This window comes from Andrena cerasifolii, chromosome 2, assembly GCF_050908995.1.
Source record: "Andrena cerasifolii isolate SP2316 chromosome 2, iyAndCera1_principal, whole genome shotgun sequence".
Lineage (NCBI taxonomy): Eukaryota > Metazoa > Arthropoda > Insecta > Hymenoptera > Andrenidae > Andrena > Andrena cerasifolii.
In genome coordinates this window covers 8628359-8646652 of record NC_135119.1, presented here as the reverse complement: position 1 = coordinate 8646652, position 18294 = coordinate 8628359, and the positions used below count along the sequence as shown (strand labels likewise).

The 18294-nt window shown below is 36.3% G+C and overlaps 1 protein-coding gene across 1 annotated transcript; it reads right to left on the bottom strand.

Annotated features, from left to right (window-relative positions):
• Positions 1-211: 211 nt before the first annotated feature.
• On the bottom strand, positions 212-18067 carry LOC143378643 (sensory neuron membrane protein 1). The gene is made up of 9 exons (XM_076830520.1): positions 17734-18067; positions 17160-17273; positions 14100-14257; positions 10652-10851; positions 8881-9083; positions 7521-7776; positions 6068-6279; positions 5350-5576; positions 212-3630 (listed from the first exon to the last, which is right to left on the bottom strand). The coding sequence occupies exons 1-9, from the start codon at positions 17884-17886 to the stop codon at positions 3414-3416; spliced, it is 1740 nt and encodes a 579-aa protein (XP_076686635.1). The 5' UTR covers positions 17887-18067; the 3' UTR covers positions 212-3413.
• Between the last annotated feature and the right edge of the window lie 227 nt (positions 18068-18294).

Sequence of the window (18294 nt, the reverse complement as noted above, 5' to 3'; positions counted from 1 at the left end):
GAACTGGACAAGGCTAGTTTCATGCATAATAAATATTTTTTGTAATTTAGTATTTTTTGTATTTTTTGTAACAATAGTTAGTTAAACACGACTCAAGTATTAACTAATATTTCTGAATACGAAGAAAGTTAGAAATTAAACGGAGGATAAGAATGTGGAACGGATTTGGAGATTCATTAATATTTAATAAGTGGAGAATGAATGCAAAAGCTTAATTAGAAAATATCGTTTATTTATAATTACATTTTACTTCACAACCGAGTTACGATTTAAAGTACGGTAACACTTAAAGACGATTAGTTAGAAACCGATAGTACCTACTTAACATACCGTAAACTGGGGTGACTTTGCCCGCCGGGGTGACTTTCCCCCTTTTTTTACTCTGACTGAAAAATTACCATATGATTGAATTTGTAGTGAGAACATCACTGACTTAAGAAATTAACAAGCTCTTTATTATATATTGATAAAAATACACTGTATGCTTTTGCTAAAGATAGTCGAAACGGTTGACTGCCTGGTTTGACGGTTAGGTTCTGAGTGACCTCCGAGCGCTCTTTTCCGCTTGCCCCCAAATTCACCCTGGCACGTCCTTTTCCTCGGCACAGGGCAATAAACAGCCCACTCAAGTGGCCTTAAACTCTCCTGCAGGCCAGGATAGGTTTTGTGCCTACAAATTCGCTATTGTTTTTTTTTTTCGTTTGACCTTGGAGAAATTATTGCTGTCGATTACAAAACACCATATGTTCTAATTACTTCGCAATAAAATAAAATAAAGTTTTTCCGAAAAGTGGGCGGTGTCACCCCAGCGCGGGCAAAGTCACCCTAGCTTACGATGCTCGTAAGGAATTTGCGAAAGAGTAATCTTTCTAGTACAGTTTGAGAAATCAAAACATAGCTACATACAGAGTTTCCTTGCGTTACAGTCTGTTACGCGATCACGAATCGTAGAACACGTTCAGAGTGAAATATTACTCGATGCATTTTCTAAAGGCAGAGAAATTTCCCAATATTAACGTTTCGTTAACTCGTACATACAAGCACGTAAATTAATATGATCTACAAAATGATAATCCAGTGCCGAGCATTTGCAAACGAAAAAGTATTTACAAAAGGAGAAAGCTTATTGGTGATGAAAAGAAATTCGTTTTACTGAAATTAATAGAAAATCCTTGCCATTTAATTTTTCGTCGTTTAAAATTCATCTTAATTTAATATCTTCATAAAAAATGGACGGAATGACTTTGAATTTCTATCGACAGTAGGCTGCCGGAGAAGTGCCAATGCGATTGTACAAATTGCATGTCGGAACGATTACTGTTTAACATGCAACAGTGCCGTACAAAGTCGGGCAACAACATTGTCCGTCACAAATATTTCTGCTATTTTGCACTATGCGTGGAAATAAAAAAAGTAATTCCTATGAAAAATTACTTATCACTTAGGTACATAGTGAAACTCGTGAAACAAAAAAGGATACACAAGATAATAACACAGTATCTATTTTATATAATTACGCGACATAAAAGTGTAGTTCGGTTTCTTTGTACCTACTATTTCTGTTTTACTTTCTTATATGTAGATACTTTCGTTACTGAAAGACCGAATGTTTCTTCACCAACCACGCCCACATTAAACACTAGTATACTTTAAGTACGTTTATAAACGTAGCATTTCACTTAAAAAGAAAATATTAAAGTAGCCTTGAAAATTCTTTTGCTAACTGGTAATATTTTTGGCTGTACTTCCGAAAGGGACCGGTGGCCGATCGATATGAAACTTGGTGGGTCTTACGACGGGGTGTGGAAAGACCCCAAATATAAAATTTTAGCTTCGGCAATTAACGCGTTCAAAAGATACAGGGGTAGTTGTGCATAAAAGGGTACACTTTACCGATCTTTTTTAATCACTTTACCACGGTCCCCCCTTTCAACAATATTTCTGTTGACTTATACCGACGCAACGCATTTCACTTTCCAACTTGTCCCGGGTATTAGTATTGGTTGGGGCTGGATCAGCGCGGGGGGTGCGCGCCCGATCGCGGGCGCGTAAAGCATGGTAGCGAAAAAAAAACGAAACACAGGAATGCAAAAAATCGAAAGTAAACTTTTAGCAATAAGGGGAAAAGGGAAATGATAGATCTGCATGATCAAATCAGAATATCAGGTGAAACTATAGCTCCGCCAATTTTTTCAAATTACTTCTGAATCAATAAGCTTTAAACGGGTATGAATTTCGAGTTTTTTTTTTAACGGAAATGTGGGATTACCACCCTTAAAATTGCCCTTTGCAAAGCTTTGACATCGTACCGCCCCACTAGAATTTAGCAATGACAATGATCAGAAGAATATAGGAAACTATTTAGGTGAAGTCCGTGTTTTATCCTGCCACAAATCATGCACAATTGTGCTATCGGCATACCCCCTACCCACTCCTACCTCCCCAATTTTTTTTTAACTATTTGCAACCTTTTTGTTTAAATAATTAGTTTCTAACTATTTTTTACGTTCTCCGAGTTTAGGGATAATATTCTGGATTTTGCTAAAATTAATTACTTATAACTTGCAAACAAAGAGATATTATTCAGCCTACCCTATAATTCCAAATTAAAAATGTTATGAAAAATTGCGAACTATTTTACAATTATACTATTATACGAACTATAGTACGTGGCTACATGATTTATTTCTCCTTTTTTCTGTTATCGCTAACAATTTATATCACAGAAAAGAAAAACAATAAATGGTCATTATTTCATTTAGTTCTCTTCGAATCCTGTAAATTTCAGCAGAAGTGAATTTAAAACAACGTTAAAGCAGATAGGACACATAAGTTCTCTGAAGTCTACCTTTGATTTTCAACGACAGGTGGATGCACCGGAATTTCAAAAAGAGCGAAATAATAATTTCTAACAGCTACAAATATAATTTACCAACTGATCATTATGCAACTAATATTCTAAAAAACTTCTTCTTTTCGTCTCCTAAGAAATAAACTAATGAAGGTAAAGATAAATTGTAAAAGTGAATTAACAAAAAGTTTCTCCAGTCTTCATAAAGTAGACACGACCAAATTAAAAGAGACAGAGAACGTGGATCGTCCTTGAACAATTATCACCCTTTCCGATAAAGTCACTTTTAACGGCGCTTTTGCCACTTAAAAATTGGTATTTTGTACATATTCGCGCTAATTTCCCATATGTTTTAATCCAGTGATTTCCCGCAGAAAATATGCCTGAAGCCATTGTGGATCAGAAAAGTATTCGCCCAAAAGATTCCTCGAGCCGCGAGTAGAACTAAGTAACGTTATACACCCCCATTCTCTGATTTAACACACGGAGCACCCTTTCTCTGGCAACCATTGAAAATGCTTTCGGAAACGTAAAATAAAATTGAAACTCGACCGACCAGCGTCTAATTCGGGTCAAGATTCGGTGGCACCGCTGCACTTTGTATCGTGCTGATGTTCATCTGCGTCGGCCACTTCTTCTGTTCGCCATCTTTCCCGCTCTGAGACCGCGGCGTTACCTTCGTGACGTCCAACGAGTTCTTCTCCTGGTTCTTGTAATGCATGTAGCCACCTGCTCCACCTACACCTGCGCCAACCACTATGAAGATCCACTTCAAAAATCTGTTTCGACAAACATTGGAAGTTATTAAATTTTCATCGCTTTTAAACACCCACCTAGCGGACCATTAGAGTCACTCCGATAAAGTATGCGAATTACTTATTCCTTATGCTGAGTTTACACCCGACGAGTGACTAATCAAACTTCAAGTTTCGAAATTTTCTATTCTTACTTGAAGTTTGAATGCGCGCAATTTGATTAAATTTTGACTTACGTGGCTAATTCTGGCACCTGCGATAGCGGTACTCATAATGATTAAGAATCAGTTTGGTTTTTTTTGTTTCAGATGAGTCTGTGAGCAGAAATCACTCCCGCCGTCTTTTCAAAGGCGCGATTTTGAGCTCAAGATAACATTGAAAAAACACAGTTGAAAGTGTATTTAAACAATTGTTCCGTATACATTACAAGTAGCTTAATAAATGAAAAAAAATTGACCTTGTTATTCATTTTATTCACTGAGAAAAAAAGCCTGAATGTTGCCGAATTTTGCGGCGTGATTACCAGAATGGCCCCTTAAGGGGGTATACCCGTTTAAACCTTCAGAAAATGTGTACATTTTGTGAATTTTTTTACAAGTCAACGGCTTGATGAAGATTTCCCGTTTTTTTACTATCCTTACATAGTATTATGAACTACTTAAAAAAAAAGTTTCAGTTAAAAAACTATTGTTTTTCGTAAGTTATGCATACATATCCGAAAGTCTCTCGATTTTAGACGGCTAAACGGTGGGCCTAAAAACTCGCGCTACGTTCAACCAATTCACTTCCAATTTTGCATGCAGGGTCGTAATAAGATTCCACATGGTCCAACGAGGGCTTTTTTTATTCCGATTCCCCGTTTATTCTTTATGAAGAAAAAAGTGGCCATTTCTCTTAAAAAAATGTAACTTTACCTTTGATCTCGAACCATTTCTTTATTTTTCAAAATTTTCAAAATCGGTCCCGTTGGACGATAGCTATTGACGTACTTTATAAGAATATTTTAATGTTTTTGATTTCAGACACGACATACAGCTGTTTTCAGGCCCACCGTTTAGCCGTCTAAAATCGAGAGACTTTCGGATATGTATGCATAACTTCCAAAAAAGTACAATTTTTTAACTGAAACTTTTTTCTTAAGTAGCTGATAATACTATGTAAAGATAGTAAAAAAACGGGAAATCTTCATCAAGTCGTTGACTTGTAAAAAAATCTACAAAATGTACACATTTTCCGAGGGTTCAAACGGGTATACCCCCTTAAATAGAAAAGAACTTTCGACTTTGATCGACCGCCATTTTAATAACTGTTGTCCAAAATTCTTCGTTCGCGGTATACCAGATAGCCATACTCCTGCAAATTAGTAAATATGTTTGGTGTCTTTATTTCCCATGATCCAGTCGTCCGAAATTACAACTGCCAGCAAGGGTTCAAATTCTATAGACGCCAACTTCACTGCGAAATATTTATGCAAACAAATGAAATAAACAAGCAGCAAAAATTTTTTCTTGCATTTCAAGAGTGGTAGAATATACCCCCCAAAATTCGAAAACGTTAATTGTTTATTTCATTATGAAAACCATCACCGAAAAGTGGCCGAATATTCGGCCGAGACTGTAGAATGTTCCCTTAAATAAAACTGTCATTTTACCATTTCACTTAAGAGAAATTTTTGAATGCCCACAGTGATAATCTTGCTTTGTAACGCTAATGTGTACAGGAGAAAACTGGTGAATTACTTACCCGACGACGCTTATCGCTTTGAAAACCAGTTTCAATTTATTCACAAGCGTGTCATCGAGCAGAATTCCTTCTTCTATCCAAAATATCGGAAATAAAAGTTCTGGGAAGTTCTTCATCAGCTTGAACTTTGGTACAGGATGAAGGAACATGTTGAACTGCAACCTCTTGTGTGCACTTAACGGAGTGGCGGTCATTGGCTCGAAATCCATACCGATTGCGTGTTCCTCCTAGAAACAAGTACGCGAATTCATATTTATTTCGTAGGGAGACATATGTTAATTATACGCGCAGCGTACAGGTACACAGGACACACTACTTTAAACAATTACCACGAATATTATCGAAATTGTTATTATTTCTATAATGAATAAGTTAAAATACATATGCATATCCGTATGCTACATTGCAGGCGTTTTATTAAGGAACACGAAAATCACCATGTTTTTCATTTCAGATAAGCCTGGGCGTTATAATTTATTATATCAGTCACGCGTGTAACGGCGGACGAGCTCCGCGGGACAGCAAATAACTCGGTCATTTTTTAATATTTTTGTGCGATACTTATACAATATATGCATTAATACACGTTCTACGCATAAGAAGAAAAGAAATGATTTTCAACCTCGTAGTATCAGTAAAAAAAATTCGTCTAGCTTAGTGCTGTTTCGAGCGCCTCAGGGTGGCGTAACCCCCTAAACATAGGAACCCAAAAGCTTGCCTCGTTGGGAGCGAGTCCGTCGACCAACTGCAAATATTTCTCTTCTGCTCCAAGAAAGTGTGGCAGGGAAGCAACCATTGGCGCGCCCAGGCATTTGGTCAAATCGAATAAATTCTTCGTTAAACAATTGTCTGGGGCAGGACAGAAGCACTTCTCCTTGGGAACCGTGCTCATGTCTCCCAAATCGGCTGTGTAGTGGAACGTATTAACGCCTGAAAAGAAAAGACGAAACACAGGAATGCAAAAGATCAAAGGTAAACTTTTAGCAATAAGGGGAAAAGGGAAATGATAGATCTGCATGATCAAATCAGAATGCCAGGTGAAACTATAGCTCCGCCAATTTTTTCAAACTACTTCTGAATCAATAAGCTTTAAACGGGTATGAATTTCGTGTTTTTTTTATCGGAAATGTGGGATTACCCCCCTTAAAATTGCCCTTTGCAAAGCTTTGACATCGTACCGCCCCACAGTGGGGAAATCTCGCGATTTTATGGCCAAAACCACAAAAATAAATTTTTCAATTCGACAGAATAAATGCAAATGTCAATTGAAGAACTAATATGAGTATCAAATGCCACCAATTTTACTGTCAAATGTTTTAATACAAAGCTCGTATAGACTCGCAAATGTTTATGTTCATGCGAGGCTAGACCGATCGCAAAGAATTAATCCAGATTTTCAAGTTGCTCCAAACACTTATATTGTGTTATCCAAAGATCTGAAAATAATTTCAAGGCATGGATTCAATTTCTGGTGGTGCGTAAGATATCCTTTTGTCCTCAAAATAATTATGTTTCGGTTCTTAATACGTGATTTATACAATTTTTAAAGTAGTGTTTTAGAAATAACCTTTTCATATAAGAATCAATTTTCAATACATAAAATAGTTATCAATCCCATAATACCCTGCAACGATTTTCATTCCTATTTTACGTTCGACTATTTTCATTCTATAAATGCAATTATTAATTGCTAATAGTTGCTAATCTTGTGATTATATGCATTTTTTTTTAAACACGATCCAGTGTGTCTTGTCTAACATACGACACAACTGTGACCGAGACTGGTTTACATGTTATACATTACAATCCTTTTTATTCTTTTTTAAACGATAGAAGCGACAACCCTTCTGCTCTAACAAAGAAAAAAGTGTATAAATGTAAATAATAAAAAAATCTTTATCGTTCGTAATTTTTGCAAGTGCTGTTTTTCGGATAATTTAGTTTCTCATATATTAGAACGTAAAAGTGCCGAATTTTATATATAAAAAATAAGTTTTTAGGTTTTGACGACGATAATGGATATAGTTCTTCAATTGACATTTGCATTAAATTTGTAAAATTTAAATTTTTCATTTTTGTAGCTTTGGCCATAAAATCGCAAAATTTCCCCACTGTGCGTCCTTCTAAATTCTCTTATTTCCCATAGTCATCGGGGTTTTTATTATCGTTACCTTTTACTTTGGTCTTGTGCGTGTAATACGCAGACAGACTTCTGCATATATCCGGGGAGTAAGAGACGATGTCATCCGCCTCCGTCATCAACGGTGGAAAAATCGTGGAATCTGTCCCATTGAACTCGTTACACTCATCTCCAGCCCATATCGTCAACGCTGGCTTCCCATCGACCTCCGTCACACGACCCACGTCCTTGTAATTCTTCAAACCACGTAGCACGCGTATGCGTTCGCGGACCACAGTTCCATTTTTCTGCACGCAACATTAATTTTATTCAGATTTTCCACTGTGTGCCTCGTATATAGGTGGTGCAACCGAAAGGGGTATTGCTACTAGATGGAAAAGTAACTAGGAAATTTGAATCGAGAACTTCCGATGATTTGAGGAAGTCAATTTTGAAAAGTAACGACTGACACTTCTGATTAAAAATTAGTGGAATCTATCAGCGGGTGTGGTACAATTAAGAATAAGTCGAGGAGATAAGAGATAAGTGGAAATTGTATTTTAAATGTGCAGCTTTAATGTTTTCGGATTTCTAATATTTGAGATTTGAATATTTAGGAATCAAATATTTGGAGATCCAACGCTAAAAGTTCAAATATCTGAGATTCAAGTATTTAAGATTTGAATATTTAGAAATCGAATATTTAGAAATCCAATGCTAAAAGTTCATATATCTGAGATTCAAGTATTGAATATTTGAATATTTGAGATTTGAATATTTAGAATTCGAACATTTGAGATTCGAATAATTGGAATTCGAATATTCGAGATCTGGGAATTTGGAATACTAATAATTATTTAGAATTTTAATAAGGAAAATGGAGCCTCTGATAAACAAATTTTATTCCACATTTCCCACTTAACATCTCACGTATGTAGATTGTCGAGTCACCACCTTTTCAATTGCACAACCAGAGATGGGCAAAATTTTTATTTAAATAAAAATTTCGAATAACGAGTAAATGTTAAAAATTATTATTCGTCACGTGTCGAATAAAGTTAGCCCAGATTATCGAACCCCGAATAACGAGTGAAGCTAAAGTAACTTTTATCTGATCCGTTATTTAAATAATTTTTTATTGCCCCACTCTATGCACGACCCATTACGAAACACCCTATATGTGTACATACGCCCGCATTGTGTGTAAGGAACTAGAAGCTTGCAAAGAAATCGAAGACACCCCTTAGAATCAATTTCACAAATTGAAATAACTCTCGAGGGAAGTAACATATGGTTACTTCCCCCGTTGGTAACTTTTTTCCTTCTTTCTTGTAAGTATTTAAATCTACTGGCATTCTTTCCAACTGATTACTGTTGCTTATTTTAAACGATTAGAACTGAGGAACACATACAGGCCCAAATAAGGAGAACGTTAAATGACCCTCCGCGTCTGGTACGAATTCTGCAGGCTTCTCCCTCAGGGCGTTGCAAACCGCGGTACCAGCAAAGTCCTTCACCGTGCAGTCGATTACAAAACCGTTGAAGAGTATGTCTTTCGCTTTGGCTTTTAGGAATACCGAGCTGGGTTTCTTGAAAATGCTGTCCACAGCCTTATCTATGAAAGAAAAGAGAATTCTTTTTTATACAACTTGTAGGAGCAGAGGCGGATTTCTATATAGGCTATTTAAGGGGACCTTCCGGTCTAGAGCCCCCCAAAATAGGTGATATTTAGGAATTAATTAAAGGAAAACTACTATATATAATTTAATGGGATTTATTGCATTGTATTAAGGATGTCGTAGGTTATAGAAATATATTTTTTTGTTTTATAATTAATCATTGCAGACGGCACTAGGGAGTCGTTAAAGTCAAGGCGTCAAAAAATTGATTCAAATCGGTGGGACCTATATCTCCAAAAGTTATTATCCGATTCGATTGAAACTTTTCTTATTTTGAAGAATATAGTTCTGGCTATTCGTTCAAATACTAGATAATATAATCCAATAAGTAAATTCTGTTTGAATTTTTTATTTTAGATGATCGACTTTCGAGCAGCAGTGGTCACCGCAGAAGCCTTTTCTTTTAGAGAACCTTCGAGTGATGGACAATAACTTAGTTATTACTAAATATTTTTAAATAAAACAATTACGATGCACGGTACTAGATGCAATGCTTAAAAGTAAAAAAGATTTTTTGAGAAATGTGTTATAGTTCTTGAGTAAAAAATTTCCAAAGACCACCCTTTTTTTCGGCCTCCTAACTGAGCATGACCCCTTAAAGTTTTACGATTGCATTTAGAACCTCCATCTCCGATAGTACTATCCAATTTATAGTAGATTCTCAACGCAGATTTTCATTTCGATAGCATTTCAATTTTTTATTCTTTACGTGAGTTGTCGCTAACCATTATAATTTATTTTTTAATACAGTTTGGTTTCCCTTTTTCCGATCCCATCTATCTTTTTAAAATTATTGATAGCTCTATCATGTTGGAACTGATCTATTTGCACACCTGGCATGACTTATTTCTTAATAATTCGCCATTTTGAGAGTAAAAGTTTATAGTAAACTGTTTTATATCGATCGAGTTTCAAGAATGTGTAACTTCACCAGTAAGTTATTCAGTATCGTTGATTGCCTTTCAGACAACAGCCACAGCCCTCTGGGCCTAATACACGAAGCAATATCTCAATCTCAAAAGAATCCAACACCCCCTGCTAATCTATTCTAATCTCTGCTTTTCTTAAATATCTAACGAACAAAACCCCGTCAATTAATAAACAAACTTAATAATAAAAAAAATTACATAGTAGCTCGATAGCTGGCCAGCAGAATCCAATTTCACAGATAAATAAAACGAATCCATTAAAAATACATACGAATATGGGATCATAAACATATATAAAAAGATACGTGCGAGGAACGTGCGAAAGAAGAAAATATTTTCACGCAATGGGCTCAGCGAAACGTTATAGATTGATTGTCCCGTTCAAGGCGAGGTGTAAGTGCTTGTTGTTAACTATAAGTAAAACGTTCCCCCCCGACCCTCTTTCGTTTAACCACCGCAGAATTCCTAGATGCACATTGCCGGGTAAGGCCAGGCTGACCTTCACTTTTGATCGAAACGAAGGAATATCTAATCCCGTGGAGAACGGAAGTGTAAGGAAGGGACTATCCACTCACTGACGATCCCTATAGCGCCAGGTTGCTCTATCAGAGTGATTTTCACTATGCTGAGAATAACCACGTGAGGTATAATGATTTCCTCTTCGCCAGTCAGGCCGTTGCTTCGGGAAGGATTGAAGTACCAGGTGTTTTTCAAATTGTACTCCACACTGTCGTCCTCCTCCCGGTCAACGAGATTCACCTTCTGCTTGTACTCGCTGTGAAACAGAATTTGCCGGATTGTGTTTGAAATGCACGAAACCCGAGGATTTCTTTATGAGTAACCAATAAATTCTGATTGGAGGCAGCACCCATTGGTTAGCGATGGATACATTTTCATTTTCATTCGTTCGATAGAATTTCTCTGGATGATACCATATTCTCTATTTACAGACATTTTGAATACTGCTCTTGGTACAATTTGGTATGCTTGCGTGTTGATTTTCGAGTTTGGTGACAGTTTTAGATACATTGGATGGAAGCGGAGGTAAAGAGTACGATATTAGTGGTGGTGTTTCTGCAGGGTGCTTGATTGCACGTGGCAATTCTTTCACAGCCCGAGTCTATAGACCAGGCTTGGGACTTAAGGGGAGGTTCTGGTCTAGAGCCCCAAAAAATAGGTGATATTTAGGAATTAATTAAAGGAAAACTACTATATATAATTTAATGGGACTTGTTGCATTGTATTAAGGATGTCTTATGTTATAGAAATATATTTTTTGTTTTATAATTAATCAGTGCAAACAGCCCTGGGGAGTCGTTAAAGTTAAGGCGTCAAGAAATTGATCCAAATCGGTGGGACCTGTATCTCTAAAAGTTATTATCCGATTCGACTGAAACCTTTTTTATTTTGAAGATTATTCTTTTTTCTAGGGGGGGACTAAAAAAAATTACAAAAATTACATTTTTTTTAGAAAATAACGACACTTCACGTTTGAAATCACTTTTCCCTGTATTTTTCGTCCTTTCAACGCCTTTAAAAATTATAAATTTTCAACTTTTTGTAATTTTTTTAGCCCCCCCCCCCTAGCCAAAAGAATAATCTTCAAAATAAAACAAGTTTCAGTCGAATCGGATAATAACTTTTGAAGATACAGGTCCCACCGTTTTGAGAACACTGTTTCGAGAAAAACGCATTTGAAGTTTTACGTGAGCGCCGAGTAGCCGGTTGTGACCCATGTATTTGCCGCGACTCAAATGCCTATAACTTCGGGAATTTTACGAATTTCAACAAATCCTTTCAAACCCGTTTTCCTAAAAGGTTGAACATTCGAAACATGAAATAAAAGAAAAATCGACATTTAGACCAGAACCTCCCCTTAAGTGATCATTTCGGCCGAGTTTCAGAGGCGACGCCTCCTTTCCCCCACCGCGCGTCTTGGCCCCCGCGGCGGCCCAGAAGCCTCGAGCGCCTCAGGCCCGTGCCGAAAAGATCACTTAATTCCCAAGCCTGCTATAGACCATAACGAGACGAAAAGGTGAAATACAATTTTTTAACATCGATCTTCGTTTTCGAGAAATTTCACTGTGAATTTTGGCCAAATACTCGTGCTGGTATGCATACAGGGTTATCGCTTTATCCTGCAACCCGCGCGAACTTGTAAAATGACAACAGCGCCTCGCGGACGCATTTCGCTACAACCAAGGAGGATAAGATAGAGTAGAAGCAGAAATATACGATGTAAGCGACACCTATCTGTTCAGGCTCAATATTATTCAGTTTGCGGTAGCAGAGTGGGAGGTGAAGAAGCCAAGCCAAACATGACACCTGTTTGTAGCCATTGGTAGCCATTTGTAGCTGTTTGTAGGCGGCTTGGGATATTCATTGATTTAAAAGTGAAGGAAGTGTAAAAAATGATTCGTTGCCACGTTAAAGGATGTCATAGATCACAAGCCAAAGACAAAAATCAACACTTTTTCTCAGAACCTGCAAACTTATCGATGCACGTATAATGATTTCAAGCAATAACCTAACTTTCAATGTTCTTAAATAATGAAGTTTATGGAATTAGTGTCAATAAAGAAATCTCTTTTCACCCTCAATTACTTCCTTATACTTCTACTTTATGTATAATTTTAAAAATTAATTTAACTTTATTTATTATGTATTATTTATATATGTATATGTAATGTGATATATGTAATATGTTTGTAATGTTCATAATGTAATTCACCATTAATAAATTTTAACATTATATCAAATTTACAGTTCTTTTCATTATTTCCGCTTTAATTAATATTTTAATTCATTCATTTCTAACTTTAAAATTTTTAAATATTGCCTCTTTTATCGAAATTCCGAGGGCCTAAAACGCCAGAGGGCGCTGAATCTCGTATATATTACTTTTTAACACGGGCTCTTATGGGAGGCTTCCACTCTATCTTATCCTCTTTGGCTACAACCATGCACCGGCCCAGCGGAGAGCTGTTGGGAATTTCCCGGCCCAGGTAATCGAGCCGCGCGCTCCGCTTTCATGATCGGTTTACCACTCGCACCCCGGATTACTGTAATGAGGTTTGAAAATAATGTCGACTTGTACGGAGAAGATTTTTCGCCATCCGCGTGTAAAAGCCACAATAATGGCGCATCGTTTCAAAAAATGACATTAACGGAAGCCTGTATAGGCGTGGCGTTGAGTAGCTAAAACATTCACAAGGGGAGACCACGACAACTGGGACACGGATTTTGATGAATCTCATATATGTCGTAGTGTAGGTGTAGTAGACCAATATATATCTCACACATTGGGTCCATTACCCCAGAGTTTCCGAAATATTAATAAAAAAAAAATGTTTATGCGTTGACGAACAGAAGCGATAGCGAAGTTTATTGTAACGATAAATAGCGGCGCTTGTAAAGGGCAGGTCTCCCACCGGAACTTTCTCACCGGTTCGATTCTCACTGGGATCATTTTTTTCTTCTATAAATGTATTTTGTATTGTTTTATTCCTGAAAAAATAAAGTACTATTTTTTACATTCTAAAATATGACACTTATCGTAAAAGCAAATGAAACAATAAAATTCACGACACCACCATGCGCATCTAATTAAAGATGTATGGCCACAGGTACATTTTTTTGTTCTAATTTCAGGTGGAAATTGCACCTGATTTACATTTAGAAAAATGTTTCTAGTGTCGCTTACAAGCATACCACGCGTACCGTATCATGTCAATATAAATTGGCGCTGATAGCTGGTTATGAATAATTAAATGTAATGTCCACTAGAAACTGATTGTACAATTAAAAAATGTACCTGTGGCCATACATCTTTTATTAAATGTGCATGGTGACGTGAATTTTATTGTTTCATTTGTTTTTACGATAAATGTCATATTTTAGAATGTAAAAAATAGTACTTTATCTTTTGAGGAATGAAACGATACAAAATACATTTATAAGAAAAAATGAGGTGAGTGTTTTACTATATCGCATTAGAGAAGCATTACTTCTGGAAGCACTTACTCGTAAAAAAATGGCCCCACTTCTTGAAGAATTGGTTTCTGTCCTGCCGTTATTTCGGTGGGATTTGTCACGTTGAAAAGATAAATTTTGAAGTCCATCGGGAAAGGCAAATCCGACCACAAGTCGCGCATTTCGGAACCATCCTTCAGAGCCACTTGCTGCAATTATAAATTTCCCACCATCATTTTCCTCTCGTAATTTCAATAACAACTGTCCTTGAAAGAAATGTAATGTTTCAGATTAATGTTTATTATGTACTACATTGTGTGACAAATTCATAAGTTGCCATTGGTTTTTTAAATGGAGCCGTGTATTTTTTTTGTATAGGACAGTATTAGTTGATAAGAATTCCGAGATTCGATTATTATATTAGTTAATAATAGATAAGAAGATGAAAGGTCGTTTTTTAATTATTATTTGTTTTTATATATTGTAAATCAAATCTATCAAATCTACACGTATTACTTTCCATATTTTATTATTACTGTGTTATAAATGTTATTTATACTTTAATCTGTTCTTAAATGCACGTAAAAGAAAGCCTCAATCTCATAATTTTCCAACGTATCTTATGACTATTTTCCTGTACTGCATCAAAATAATTATCGAAATGGTTTTGTATTAGGGCTGGGACTATTTAACTCAATTATTTGGCGAATACAATTCGAATATCCAAGTATTCGAATACTTAAATATTCGAATTGTATTCGAATACTTGGATATTCCAATAGTATTCGAATGGTATTCGAATACTTGGATATTCGAATAGTATTCAAATACTTAAATATTCGAGTAGTATTCGAATACTTGGATATTCGAATATTTAAGTATTCGAATAGTATGGTCATCGACGATTTTTTTTTATATCGGATGACTGATTTTCATTAGTATAGCGTCATAGCCATTAAAAATACAGATTCGACCATGTATAATATGTTGACCTTCAAGTGTAATGTGACTCACCCTGTAATCTGTATATATAACAAGCATACACTGACGTAGTGTCCCCTTCGAAATCTGCCAATTTACAACTGAAATATTGTTTATTCACTAATAGGAATCAATTTGCATTAGAATCGATACATTAACATATTCTCAGCATATTCAATTAAAAAAATAAAAATTCTCATTTTTGTTTTTTGACATGAATGTATTGCGCACTTTAAAAATGAACGATAAAAGCATAAAATATTTTTATAATACTAATTTATCGAAAATCACAAACAGAATAGTAAAAAAGAACAATAAAAAGTGAGAAATTATTTTACTAAAGCATTTTATTTAATATATAGCTAAAATTCCCATGCTTCAAAAATATGTTTGTACATATGGAAAATTATGTAAAAACGCAAGTAAATGGCTGAATCATTCGATGTAACGTTTCAGAAACCTAATAAAAATATAGATGTATAATTATTGCTCGAAAATGTAGTGTTGTGTCATCATTCCTCGCGTTTTGTCGCCACGTCATCGGTGTCCTATTTTCTTTTTTTTTGCAAATTCATTGACTAAAAGCTAACAGTTATCACAATCACACATTACCTACTGCATCACAAATGTGTATTTCTGCGATTACTGACGGAATTACCTATGTACTTTTATATATTTTCCCTTTAAATACATTAAACACTTATTGATCAATGAAAGCTAGAATTTAATGTTTTCGATGTTCCGATGTTTCTATTAATCCTATTAAAATGAACATAAAAAGTACCTACTGCAGTATTTTTCATCAAATATTCCAATACAATTTTTAAAAATTCATCAAGTATTTATTTTCTTAACAACTATTAATAAACTAAAATATCTTCTTTAAATACTTAAAACGTGTCTTCTTAAGGTACTCAGTATTGTTAAATATTTATTAGATACTCGATTAAATATTTCTTAAATCTAACAAAATAGGGATTGCTATTTTACTAAAAATTATTGACCTCTAAATAGTACTCGAGAAACTTGAATATTTTCTTTGAATACAAATTATTATTTTGCCGGAAAAGGTCCCAAATGGGGGCCCAAAGTCGATGAATCTCGTGACATTATCACCACACGGTACTGATAATATACCTACCTAGTAGTAATTACCTAATTTTAATACCATCTTATTGCTCAATAAATATGTAAATTTTTCATAGCTACTGCTAATAAAAGTCGCAAATACTCGAATGAATCTGGTACCGAAAAAGTGATGCAAAGAAAAGAAACAGTCATTGAAAGTTGAAAGTAACATCAAAGACAATGAGTGAGAACATCCTCAGGTGACCAATTACGGGGGAAAGAATACAATTCTGTTGTTAATCTAATGACAAGCTGGAAGCGATTGCAAAAGTCAGAAGTAATGGCAATTACTAATTATCATCCACCGACTTAATAAAGGTATCTAATTTAAATTCGATCCATAATTAATGTAACGTGATCTTTCACTATTTTATCATAATTGTAACCGACTTAACAATTCTCTATTTAAATCACATTAACTGATAAAATTAAAAAAAAATGAATAATATTATATAAGATAAAGTATTGAACAACGAATTACTTTGATATCACAATACAGAATCTATTTTGACCGATACTGTACCTAATTTAGTTCATGCACATCGCAGAACAAGCTTAATCGTTAAACAGTAAACTTTTTCTTTTCGTTATCACGAAAAATTCTATTTTCTTACAGAAGTCATACTGACGAGCAATAAATAACGTAATTAGGTGGGTCGAAATAAACACCAAAATTAAATATTTAAGATGGAAGTTACGTTGTTAATAAACAATCAGAAATAACAGAAACAATATATTAAATCGCGTATAATTTACGGAGTATAGAGAATTTACTTCTCACATATTAATGTTTTATAGAAATACGAGGAATACAAATTTATAAAGTCTATAATAAGAATCCCGAGTTACGTACGTCAGGTCTGGGTTGCTGAATTTTAAAAGTACCCATTGTATTCCCTGTACGATCGCTGCAAATTTATCCGCAGACTATTCTCTCGAAAAATCTGTGCGCTACTTGACGTTGCCACTTGCAGTGTGCGCTGAACACACTTTTCTACTCACTTTTTTAACCTGCGACCTCAGGATCGGCGGGAAAGCCACGGCGCAGAAGAAGACGCCGAAACTAAACATAGAACCACCGATGATTCCCAGTTTCTTCGGCTTCATAGTAACACACTAGGAAAATCGCAAACGTGAGTTCCACTTCGTGCCCTTCGCAGACACTTGCGCGGAGACTTTCGGTCGGTACACTAGGTAAAACATTTCTTTAGAAAAAAATAGGGGGAGGAGAACTTCTGAAGGGTGAATCGTCGATGGAGATAGAAGAGCGCCGCGCGAACGAGCGAAAGGATTCGGAAGGATCATTAGAATAATATACTAGCAATAATAATACAGGAAAAATAGAAACGTCTAATTGGGCCGTTGTTGGGATAAAGTGGAGTTTGGATAAGTAAACGTTGCCATTCGCGGTAATTCGAAGAAAGGGAAAATTACGCGCTTCTCACCAACCACGCAAGAGAGCGCAAAGAAGAAAACTGGGGCGCCACGATTATCTGTATAACGATAATTCACCGGTGAGAAATCGTTAAGAACGCGAGAGAATCGTAACGAGTGGTTTTTATCAAATTCTGAAGACCTTGGATCTGCACCCCGCATACAGCGTATCGAGAAGCTTTCTGCCGGTCCTTAGAAACGATTGCGGACCCAAAATCGACGAGTGCAGGTAAAGATCGGCGGCCCGACGAAGCATACGACGGGCCCGATCGCTCGCGACTTTCTTCATACTCATTATTTTCTTTTCTATTTTCTCTAAATCGTCACATTCTGAACAGTCCTCTAGCACGAAGGGCCTCGAATTGTTTGAGAATCGTATCCGTCCATGGTGACGCAGATTGAGAATCCCGACGGGGGTGGGAAAGACGGGGGTGAAGATTTCGGATGGCGATTTTCACTTTCTCTCGACAGGGATGAAAGTTCCCCGAGGGTAGCTGTTCGCACACCTGGAGGTCACGAGGCGAATAAGTACGACGTGGATCGGCGAGGAGCACCTTCTCGCGTCCTGGGGGACCGTCAGTCTTCGAGCACTCGCGCCAAAGGACTGCGCGTCACGGGCGCGGACGCGGACGTGTGACACTGACGCGCGACACGGCGTACCCGCCCCCTCACCTGCGCACAGTGGGACGGATCGACACTTAAG

Coding starts and splice junctions, on each gene's coding strand:
- LOC143378643 (XM_076830520.1), bottom strand. CDS start 17,886: ATGAGTATGAAGAAAGTCGCGAGCGATCGGGCCCGTCGTATGCTTCGT. Junction 5,577..6,067: donor ACGGACTCGCTCCCAACGAG/GCAAGCTTTTGG, acceptor ACTTGTTTCTAG/GAGGAACACGCAATCGGTAT. Junction 3,631..5,349: donor AAAGCGATAAGCGTCGTCGG/GTAAGTAATTCA, acceptor TTGTCGAAACAG/ATTTTTGAAGTGGATCTTCA.